At 55.1% G+C, this 11,016-nt stretch overlaps 1 protein-coding gene across 4 annotated transcripts in view; it reads left to right on the forward strand.

Moving 5' to 3' along the window:
- The window catches only part of BCAS3 (BCAS3 microtubule associated cell migration factor), a 532,941-nt gene extending 521,925 nt beyond the window's left edge, over positions 1 to 11,016 (forward strand). For 2 of the 4 annotated variants that reach the window (XM_041000469.1, XM_041000472.1), the window contains one exon: positions 10,241 to 11,016. In XM_041000469.1, the coding sequence (XP_040856403.1) occupies positions 10,241 to 10,389 (149 nt within the window). In that variant the 3' untranslated portion in view covers positions 10,390 to 11,016. Of the gene's footprint in view, positions 1 to 7,027; positions 7,119 to 10,240 lie in introns of all 4 variants that reach the window. The other 2 variants (XM_041000471.1, XM_041000473.1) reach the window with 2 other exon arrangements.

Here is an 11,016-nt window from a genome sequence, read left to right on the forward strand (position 1 = left end):
TGCTGTGCAGAGCAGAGAGGTCACTAGGCTCTAATGCATTTACCATTGACTGCCCCTCTTGTAGTGCGTCTATTAGTGAGTAATTTGATTTGTACCTATTCATTTGCAGTCCCTGCAGGAGCCTGGAGCTGGCCCCTAGTATAATTGGTGCTGTCTCTATTTTTACATCATTAGATTAGCCCCGACTCCTGGCCACTTGTTGTCTGCGCTTGTCTGTCCATTTATACAACCTAATGTAACACAAAATTCATTACTGATCACATTACTTTCAACTCTGAAGCCAGCCTTGTGATAAACATTTGGTTAACCCCTTCCTACCCACGGGAGGCCTGACAGAACAAATGCACTTCTGCTCGACAGGCAAATCAATATCTTAATACAGCAAAGTGGAATTGCATTTCTAGATTTGTTATTCCTCCTGGAGGAGCAAATGGAGAGGCTCGTCTGAGCTGGCTGAATTGAATAATGAATAGAGCCCCGGCACCAGCAGCCAGTCTGGGAGCGCAGCACAAAGGCAAACCTGGCATCAGCCTGGGAGCTCTCAGCTGGACAGGCGGCACCAAGACCAGCATCCAGGGTTGGAACTCTCTCATAGCCTCAGCATGTGGGAGTGAAAGCATCAGCTGTGACCCTGAAGGAAACCCCAGGGATCTTTCCCCAGCACCACTGCTGGGCTCAGCTTAAGGACAACTGGGCCTCAGTTAGCTTGGTTTCCTTCCAACCTCATCATGGACAGAAAGGTCACCAAAACGTGTGGACCACACCCTAAAAGCCACCAAGAAACCATGCCCATTATTAAGGTCAAACTTGCCATCTGGAAACAAACACAAAATGATGACTTTTCTTTGGAGCCAGCTTGGTGACACTAGACACTTGGTTGGTTCACACTGATGGGTGTGCGTGCTGTACCCGTCGCCTGGCCCACACTCTTTGGCACCCAGATACCATAGTCCGTATGTTGGTGGTTCTATTCTGGTAGGTTTGTGGAGAGCAAATGGGACTTCCACAGAGACCTCTGCCCAGCTGTTTAATCCAGAATATACTCCCATCTCCCAACCCTCCTGTTTGTCTCTGAGCAGTCTCCACACCCACAGTTAAGGTTTTAACTCATGGGACAGTTCTTCTGTAAGGAAAAGTGCCCCCACTTACTGGGAGACTGGTAAAGCTTGTACCACAAGGCTGAGGAAAGTGGGTGTGGAGGAAGTAGAATGGAGCCTATTACCATTCCTGAGTGAAAAGAAATCTTAAGCTGGAGACATCCAGGTGGGAAAGCAGGCTGGGAGGTGTGCTGCTTGCTGCAGGGTGAACCCCTAGTTAAGTCCTGGGTTGGTGAAGTCTACCTCCTGCTGAATGGGATATCCCACAACTCTGCCAGGAGAATCTGCTGTCCTGTCACTCGCTCAGAACCCTGGAGGCTCCAGGGAGGCCTTGGGAGACTGAGCTGCCACCCTTGGCCTTGCCCCAGTGTCAGGGAGGGAGCACCTCTTCCAGAAGCCCCAAGATTGCAGGGTGAATGCTGGGAGTTGCTGGAGGAAGTACCCCACCCTGACTGGGGCTGTGGGACTGGGCACCAGATGGCTTCTTGTCCCAAGGACTCCAGGAGCACAGCTCTCAAACCCTTGCTGTTGCGAGAGGTCACAGAATTCCCTCAACAGGGTATTATGAAATACCCTGCATCCTAGTGGCAACAGAGGGACACTGGCATGTCCCTGATGTGAGCCTGGGCATAGACCCCCCTAAGGAGTGGTGACATTAACTTTCCCCCAGCCCTGATTCCCAGTGTACCAATCTCAGGCTCAGCAGTTAGCCCTCTCAGATGGATTCAGGAAATTGTAGGGTGTGGGGTCTGCATGGGCTTACTGGCTCAGCCCCTCAACAGGTAAAGGAGATAAGAGTGCAACCCTTCACCCCTGTGGAATAGAAGGAGTGCAGATCTGCTGGTGGAATGAGAGGCTGTGATTCCTTAACCCTGATGGAAAAGGGGAAAAGCCACATCTTACCAACCTCTTCCGCTGCGTCGTCGAGAATTTAATTACATTTGGACATCTGAATGAGAACCAGATGTGTCTCCGGCCCCGAGACTCAGCAACATTCAAAGAGCAGCGTGGCCCCTGTGGTCTGCAGACCTCTCTGCTCTCAGCACAGAAGCCTAACTCAGGGAGCCCCTGTTCACCAAGGAGCGGGGTGGCATTTTCCAAGCATTCTCACTAAGCTTTTGGAGCCAAGCAGGTCAAGACCAGCAGCCAGGCACCTGGTTCTGTGCGAGCGGTTGTCTGCTGCCCTGTCTGTGCAGGATGGGCATGTGGGCGCATCCCCATCTCCAGCATCCCCGTGGGCTCTGAGTCCACCTTGGTGGCAGCCGCTGAGTTGCTGCAGCTAGTGTCATGTGAGGCCCTAAGACTAGAAGAGGCCCCTCAGCTTTGTCCTGGGTACCAAGTGCTGCTCAGGGGCCTCAGCTTGCTGAAGTCACAGAGGCAGTGAGGCCTGTCCCCATGTGTGTTCCTTCCCCTCAGAGCCTCTCACACCCAGGGAGGTAGCTAGAGTAGGTGGGCCCAGTCTGGCTTCTGCCATCCTCATGCACCGGGTGCTGGTGGGGTGTGCTTGGCCTTGGTTAGTTACAGCGCTGCTGAGAGGGTCCCTGGATGGTATACTGGTCTAGTGGTATCTTGGGATTGGGTGGGGGACCCTACTGTTCTCTTGAAAGCTCAGACTTGGTTTCCTGGGATTAAATATTTCTAGTTCAAGTCCTTCCCAGCCTGGGGAACAGCTGCTGCCCCCAGCCAGAGCAGCATCCCCTCAGCTCAGACCTCTCGCCCCTCGTTGCTCTTCATCAGTTCTCAGGCTGTGATAGAGAAGCCCTCCAGCACTGGGCCATAAGGGAGGTCTGCCTGGAACGCCAGTGCCCCCACCCACACCCCCGCCAGACTTCAGCAGAGAGTGGATGGACCCTTAGGGACAACCTGCTGAAAGAGAGGCCCCTCCCTTACCCACTTCTCTGCTTTCCTTTTCCCTTCCTTGTATTCCAGCCTGCATACCTCCTGTCCTCATGCCCCTGGCCCTGCTGGGCGCTGCAGAGCCTTGAGGTTGCAGCCTGCCTCTGTGCCTCTACTCCCTGGGGTTCATGCCAGCCTGGGCTCGTCTCATGAACAGGGCCCCCAGAGGCCTGAGAACCTTCCATTGTGGCTGGGGAGGAGAGATGAGGGGAGCTAAGGTGCAGAAAGGGCCCTGTCTACCATCTGCTCCATTCTCACCCCTCCCTGGGTATCCATTGTGATTTTGCCCTGTGGGGCCATGGGTCATCTGGGGCACTGTATATGTCCCAGGCACCAGATCTCCCACCGCCCAGGTCCCATGGATGTTCTGGGGAATTTGAACACAGCTCCAGTAGCCAAGGGAAGTGACCCCAGAAATGCCCCCACCCCAAGCCAGGGTCACCTGAGACATGCCTTCAGTGTGTGAGCCAACACTGGCAGCAGGAGTGATAGGTTAGGCTGTACACATGATCTAGGGCTTATTCTGTTGTAAAATTCTGGATCTCCACACCTGCAAGGGTCAGGACCAGGAGCTGGGAAAGGAGGGGACACAGTATACCATTGGTCCCAGTGGGATGAGAGACTGCCTACATGGGGAGAACCCAGAAGCAGGGAGCATTGCTCAGACATAGGTGTTAAGCCCCAAAGAGCAGAGCAGGCCCTGCTCTTCTGCTGCTCCCTGCTCCCACAGCCCACACTGGGATTCCTACTGTTAGAATATGAGGGAGCCCCAGACCTCAGATGCTGCCATCCTTCCTAACCTTGAACCTACCTTGGAAGGATGAAAAGACCCTTGCTGGTGTCTGCTGGCCATAACTGCCTGCCTCCCCACCAGTTTCCAAGAAGACCCCAGCTCTGTTGATGTCTCTGTAAGCTCAGAAACTGAGAGAGGTGCTCAAGGAGCTTGGAGAGGGGCCCAAGGCGGGTGTACCACATAGGAAGCCAGGTGTGCTGAGTGCAGCCCAGAGTAAGGCCATACCATAGGTCACCTCCTTTAACTGTTGCACTTTTAACCTCCTGAAAAGTGCCCTGAGGGCTGAGGCTGGCTCCTGCTCTGCCTGTGGTCCCTGACCTGGCCACCAGGGTTTTGATGGGGGTTCAGCCAATTCCACCTTATACTGGGATCCTTCTGAATAGACCTCCACCTCCTTGGCCACACTCGTACACAAAGTGCTGCCATTTCCAGGCCCAGGACAAGACAAGTCAAGCAGCCCTGAGCAGTGTCTACCATGGCCACCTCCCCACTGTCATTGGGATCATCCAGCACCAGGAAGCCAGCTGGCCAGTTCCACAGATTGCATGGAAGCATCCCTTCTCCCAAGCCTCTCCCTGTACACTCATGGAGCACAGCTCCATGCCCTATTTGCAGATCCCTTGATGATAAAAGGCTGGCCTGGGGCAGACCCCATTTGAACCATTTTGCTGAAGTCATAGCAATCCTATGGCCCTGCAGTCTCCACAGATATCCCATCAGGAGAAGATACTGAAAACCCTTAAGTTCTTAAGGAGGGGACTCTGTGTAGGCACACCTGACCCGTTACCCAAGTTGAAGGACAGAACTGTTGCTATTTTCAGAATTTTTCTGAAGCTCGGTACTAAACAAAACAGGACAGAGGGTTGGCTGTGTCCCATGGCCATCCACTCCCTAGGCTGCCATCAGGCTCAGTGCAGGCCTGGGTCTTAACCGTAGCACCTGCTGACATGGGAGAACTGGGAGGTGGGTGCAGGAGGGAAAAATCAATGCATGTCAACAGGGTTGGAAATTTATTTTCCATCTTGTGAGAGGGGCTTTGCAGAGATGCAAAGAGGGAAATGAAAAGCTATAAACACGTATCAGCCATCCTCCTTCCTGGGCCATTTCTTGATTAAAAAGGACTCCTTCCTAAGCTCCCGTGAGGGTCTAGGTGGCAGAGACACCTGCCTGGGAGAGAACCAAAGAGGTACCCTGAAGTTCTGCAGATAATCATGATGACTAATCCGATTGCAGCAATAATAGTAACGCACATTTGCTGACTGGAAGCTTTAAGCACTCTGTGATGTACTCCACATGCATTATTTAATTTCATTTTTATAGCCAGGCCACCAAACAGACATTATGAGCCTCCCATTCAGGCAGCCGAGGCACAGCAACTGCCCTGTCTCCCAGGTAGCTGATAGCCAGGGCCCACAACCCTAAGACTTCTTGGGGTCACCTCCACCAACCTTGGCTCTATGAGGCTGCTGTCAAGGCTGGGAAGAGCACCCCCTTCTCACTGTTGGAATTTAGGGAGCTGTGGATTTGGAGCAGGCTCCTGCTCCCACCAGGTGGCATGGGTGATTAACTTGGAACTCTGGTGCATGGCTGCAGCCAAGGCCCATAAAAGTGCACTGCTAATCCCTTTAATGAGTAGCATTGTGACACTCGATGGAACAGAGCTGGTTGACGGGGGCCTGGAGGAAGCCAGAGGGACAAGACAGTAGATGTTGTTCCTTTGTGCTGGTGGAAATGTCCAAGGCTAGCCAGAAGCTGAGCCAGGGATCCCAGGCACCCCCTTCCCAAGTGTTGAGCCCTTTGGCCTTCCCTGGAGTCCTGAGACCTGGGCTGTCTGCATTGTACCCCACCACCACTGGGTCTCTGATTGGCCACAAGTGTCCACTGCCATCTAGCTGAGAAGATGCCCCAAGAACAAGCCCAAAATGACCTTTATTCTGACCCCTGGCCAAGGTCTCCAATTCTCATTTAGGACATTTCTCCCCATCCCCAGGATGTACATGGGAAGCCAAAGGCATGGTGTTGAATAAAGTGACTGAAGCGTGAGAAGAGGCCTGTGTCCAGGCTGCTCCCAGCACTACTCTGCCAAGCTCCCAGCCAGTCTGGGCATCTCAGCAGGGGGCAATGGGCACAACCCAGCTTAGGAGTTGGGCCAGGAACAGAGCACAAATGAAACATGCCCTCCCTGTGCGTCCAGGGTCATGTCCCTGGCCAGGCTGATCCTCTTTTGGTCCCCTCTGACCTGTGACCCACAACCTGCAGAGTGGGGACCACTCTATCACCTTGCTATGCTTATTTCTTCTGACCTGAGTCTCCTCCCTTTGGTTTACTGCTCTTCTGTTGCCCCCTCTGCCCCTGTGGCCTGCCCAGCAGGGAGGTACAGCAATGGGCAGCAGACATGTGTTCTGGTAAGCATTCTCAGGGACTGAGGGAACAGAGCCCATGGCGGGCACTGGGGGCCAGACCCAGCAGTGCACATCTAGAATGTGGTCTGCATCAGCACCAGTTCTCCCTCAGGTGAGAACCCAGGTGGTACATGGGCCAGATGGTGCGTGGCTTTTTCTGGATTTTCTTGGGGGTATCTGTAGAGTGTGTGGTCCTGGAAGATTATCTTGTGCCTGAGTGCAACATAAGCTCTTCTTGAGTCACCTTGTCTCCTGGCCAGAAGCTGCCAGATCCTCTCCATGGGGACTGCTGCTGGGCTGTTCCCCGTCAACACGCTTGACCAGGCACTTGCCAGCTTCGGTGGATTCTCTGCATAAGGCCATGCCAACTGCGAGACAGCAGTGGGGGGCAGGGTTGATCTGGGGTGTAAGGAGGAGGGCGTGGCCAAAGCAGGACCCCTGAGTTGGAAGATCCGGAGGTTCCCTGACAGCTGTGCTGCCCAGCTCCCTACCCCATGGTCTCCTGCCAGTCCAACTGCATGGGGCCCTAGCCAGCACTGCATGGGTCATAGGTCCTGTCTTCCCCTTCCCAAAGCTGCTCCTTCTCTTGCTCAGTGTGATTCTTCTTCGTGAAGGGGGCCTTGGCTCCATCATACCAGTTCCATCTCAGGGAACCCCCTCCACTTGCATGCCACCGTCCCCAACTGCAGAGCCCCCACTGCGAGCCTGCCCTGCCCCTGTGTGACACCCCCACCTGCACCTCCAGATAGCCCTGCACCCGCTTGCAGAGATCACTGTACTTCACCATCATTGTCCATATCTTTTCCAAAAAGATTCCTCAATGCTTTTCTTTTCAAAAGGGAAAAAAAAAGGAAAAAAAAAACAATGCCAACAGCCCAGCGCCCGTGAGCAACCCAACAATAACAAAGCGTGCGTTCGCGATGGAGGCAGGTAAGGCCGCGCCTTTCCCTTTGTAGTCGTCCAGGGCGGGCAGTGGGATAGCTCCATGGGGTGGGGGCTCATGCACCCCTCCTCTCCTCCACAGCCCCACCTGTTCCTGTGCTACTCTCAGCAGGGAGAAGGCATGGCAGAGGGTGCCCAGGAAGGCAGTCAGGGGACCTTCCCCGGTCATGTCTATACTGGAGACTGAACTTCCACTCTGCTCGCTGCCCTGTGCTTGTCAGGGATCCTCCAGTAAGGTCGCAGAGACAAAGCACAGCATGCCTCCCCATCTCCAGCTCTCCACCTTACTGGGGAGGGCACCTGCAAGCTGCTAGAAGGCCTGGCAGCTCTGCCAGGGAGCAGTTCTGGTTCGCTAAGGAAGGAGCCCTGAAGCTAAGCTTTTGGGAGAGGGGAGCTACTAGCCCCCCCCCAACTGAAGGAAGTGGCATGAGCACAGACCCAGAGTGTCCTGCAGCCTGGAGCACTCCTGGCCTGGCCTCTTGCACACAGTGGCAGATAATACCTGCGGGGCAGAGCCCCAAACTTGCTGTTGGTAGCATTGAGTGGGACAAGGTGGGGCAATTTAAACCTTCCCCCAGAAGCTGTGAGCAGCCAGGGAGGTTTTTTATCTGGGGCAGAACACGAGGTTTGTGCTACAGCCTGACCCCTGTGGTCAAGGAGTGGGTGGGATTCAGAAGATCCAGGTGGGCCATCCAGGCAGATCCCCAGGGCAGAGGCAGCAGACAGTCGTCTCATAACAAATCCCACTGAGTCCCTGGTACTCCGGGATGCAGGTGTGCAAAGGAGAAGCCTGGGGCCTGGTGGGTAGTGGGACAACAGGAACCTGGCGGCTGGGGCCACATGTGGGCCAGAGGGCTGTACATTCATCCTGTGAATCGCCTTGACAGCCGTCTCGGCTCTGCCACACCATGGATGGAATTGGGGCAGGCATCCACTCACTTGTGTGCTGGGGCCACTGGGGCTGCTTGGGGTGTTGCTGGGAGCCTGCACCTGGGGGTTATGCGGGTGCTGTGCATGGTCCTAGACTCTGGATCCCGCAGCTTCTGGAGCAGCATGGATGATCTGCTTTTGCGTCAAAACCACAGAGGCTGCTCTGCAGCCCTGGAAAGGGGTTCTGCCTCCCCTGAACTCGCGGCCTTTCCTGCTCCTTCACCTGGGGCTTTATTCCTTGCTCCTGGTGTGCTGATCCTAAGGAAGCCCCTGTTTTTCTTGCTACTTCCATGCACCTTCCCTGCCCTCCTGGCCCTGCTGTCAGCGCCCCCTAGTGCCAGGATGGTTATGCATGAGGATAAGGGCCTCTGAATCCAAATGGGGCCTCAAACTCTTTGGCTTGCCTGCCACAAACAAGAAAGCAGAGGGAGCTCTCCTGGAGCCCAAAGCTTCTATGTAGCATTTCTGGGACCTATTCTTTGCTTTTCTGTTCTCTTCCTCTGGTGGCACAATGGTCTGTACCCCCAAGCCAGGGCACCCCTGAAGGATGAGATCCCAAGCCAACTGCGCCTGCCCACTTCTCTGTCCTTCTCCTGATAACTCTTGACTGCCCCAGGGTCACAGCCCCAGGAAAGCTGGTGTCTCCTGGAGACCAGGGCCCCTGCAATCAGCCCTCAGCCTGCGTTTCACTGCCCTGCTCCTCCCACCCCTGGTCGGGCCTGGCTTCTTAGTGCACCCATTCGGCCTGGGCCCACTTGTCAGCCTGGGCAGATGCATTCCTTTTGCCTATCCATTCTGCAGTTGTGGCTTCTGTCAGCTTCAGTGTTTCAGGGGCAGCTGGCAGGGAGTAGGAGCCAGTGGATGGTTCCTGCCCGGCTGATGATGGTGGCCCAGGAAGAAAGGCCATGACCCAGTCCTTCCCTAAGCAGAGCCAGTTGTGCTGTATATGGATGGGGCCTGAGGTCCAGGAGCAGCAGCAGGCTGGAGGAAGAAATTAAAAGCCAGGCTAGCTGAATATACTGGCCAGGCACACCTTGCAGGTTGCAGCGGCCACTTTTGAGGCCCTGGGCAGGATGGGGGAAGTTAGAGTAAGTGGATCGGCAAGCCTGCTCAGACACAGGCAGGTATCCCTTAGAGAAGGGTAGGCTGCATATCATCACATCTCAGCTCCAAGCAGCCTCTACAGAGTTTCCAGGCCTAGGACTGGCTACATCTCGGAGCCCACAGAAAGGGATTGAAAGGGAATAAGGCTCAGTCACCTGCAGTGAGCCAACAAGTAATTCCTCCTTCCTTGTCTTTAGCAAGCAGAAAATTCTATTCCCAGTCCACACAGCCCAGGACTATATCAGATAATGAGAGGATAGGACAGTTAAGATGCCTGTAGTGGAATGAGAAAGGTCAAGTTGTTGAATTCATGGTGTCATGGGCCAGGGAAAGGGACACAAGTGGTTGGGGCCTTCCCACCTGCTTTACTGGTTGATTTGAACATGCATATTCTGAGTGATGCCCAGGAGGCCCAGAGGCTGGAAGAAAGGGAGAAAGGCAGCGCTCCAAGCAAGCAGGGAACCTCCCTGCAGTGAAACATGCCCCCTCACAGCCAGCATCCTGTGCTGCAGGGTCACGGAGTATGTTCCAGAAGGTACTAAAGATGAGCCAAGGCCCAGCCAGCAGGCTGCTTGAGTGGATGAGAATGAGTGACTGAGCCAGGGCACAGGCTGCAGGGGTGGGCGAGACAGGCAAGGAGAGATGGGCACAGATCAGGCCGGGAAGCCACAGTCCTTCTCGTGTCCTGGCTTCTGCCCACCTGCCTCTCCTGGAGATGTGAGATGGGAGGCAGCATTAAGGAGCTGCAGGGAATGCCAGCCAAGTGCAGGTGCAGACACAGGCCCAATGAATCACAGATAACTGTGCCCCTGGCCTTAAAGGGCTTTTCTGCAGGGAGGGAAAGATGATCCAAATCTGGATGGGGCCAGCCAAGGGGCAGGGGCAGCTCTGCTTGCTGGCTGCACCTCCCTGGGACCTGACCTACTGCCTGGCCACTCTGGGGAGCAGCATGGCGTTCCCTGCAGAAGGATGCAAGTGGGCTGGGGCAGAACAGGGCCTCCAGACAGGTGGCTGGCCCAGGGTGCACCCCTGACTCCAGCCTCAGCTCTGACCAGGCCCTGCCTTCTGTCTTACAGAGCTTCAGCGAGAGGGAAGCATCGAGACTCTGAGTAACAGCTCAGGTTCCACCAGCGGCAGCATCCCGAGAAACTTTGACGGCTATCGATCTCCACTCCCCACCAACGAGAGTCAGCCCCTCAGCCTCTTCCCCACTGGTTTCCCATAGTTCCCAGCAATCTGCTTCAGACCAGCCAGCCCACTCACCCACTGGAGAGAAGGGAAAAGGCTCCCACACCTCAACCCTAACCCTGCAGCCTCTGCTCCTCTGTTGTCACCATTTCTCCAAGCCCGGTGATATCAGCCACCTATCTTGAGAAGAGCCCCCTACCCAGAGTACATCCTGATCTCATCTGCCCGCTTGGCAGGGGGCTGTGGCCTCAGAAACTGCAGATGCTCAGTCCCCATCTCCGTTCGCATTTGATGTCCTGCATTGGATCCGCTTTTGTATTTTCTAACCATACCCACAGGGGCCCTGGAACACTGGGTTGGGAGGGGGTAGTTGGGTCCAGCCAAGGACTTGAGCCTGAATGGACAGGCTCAGCCCCAGCCCTCTGAGCTGTGACACACTCTACCCCTGTGCTGCCCTTGATCACCTGTGGCATGGCTTGAGCCAACGCCCAGTGTACCAAGGAGGGAGTGCCTCCCCTCCCTATCAGCTCACAGGGAGGGTCTTTCAGATCATTACACCCTTTTACCCTGGTTCCGTGCTGTTCAGTGGAAGAAGCTGTAGTTACCGAGGCCCTGTCGGAAAGTGCACGTCTCGTCCAATAAATCACGCTGCAATTGGTGTCCA

Source organism: Ochotona curzoniae, unplaced genomic scaffold (assembly GCF_017591425.1).
Source record: "Ochotona curzoniae isolate NIBS_2020 unplaced genomic scaffold, NIBS_Ocur_1.0 scaffold_2453, whole genome shotgun sequence".
NCBI classification, from domain to species: Eukaryota; Metazoa; Chordata; class Mammalia; order Lagomorpha; family Ochotonidae; genus Ochotona; species Ochotona curzoniae.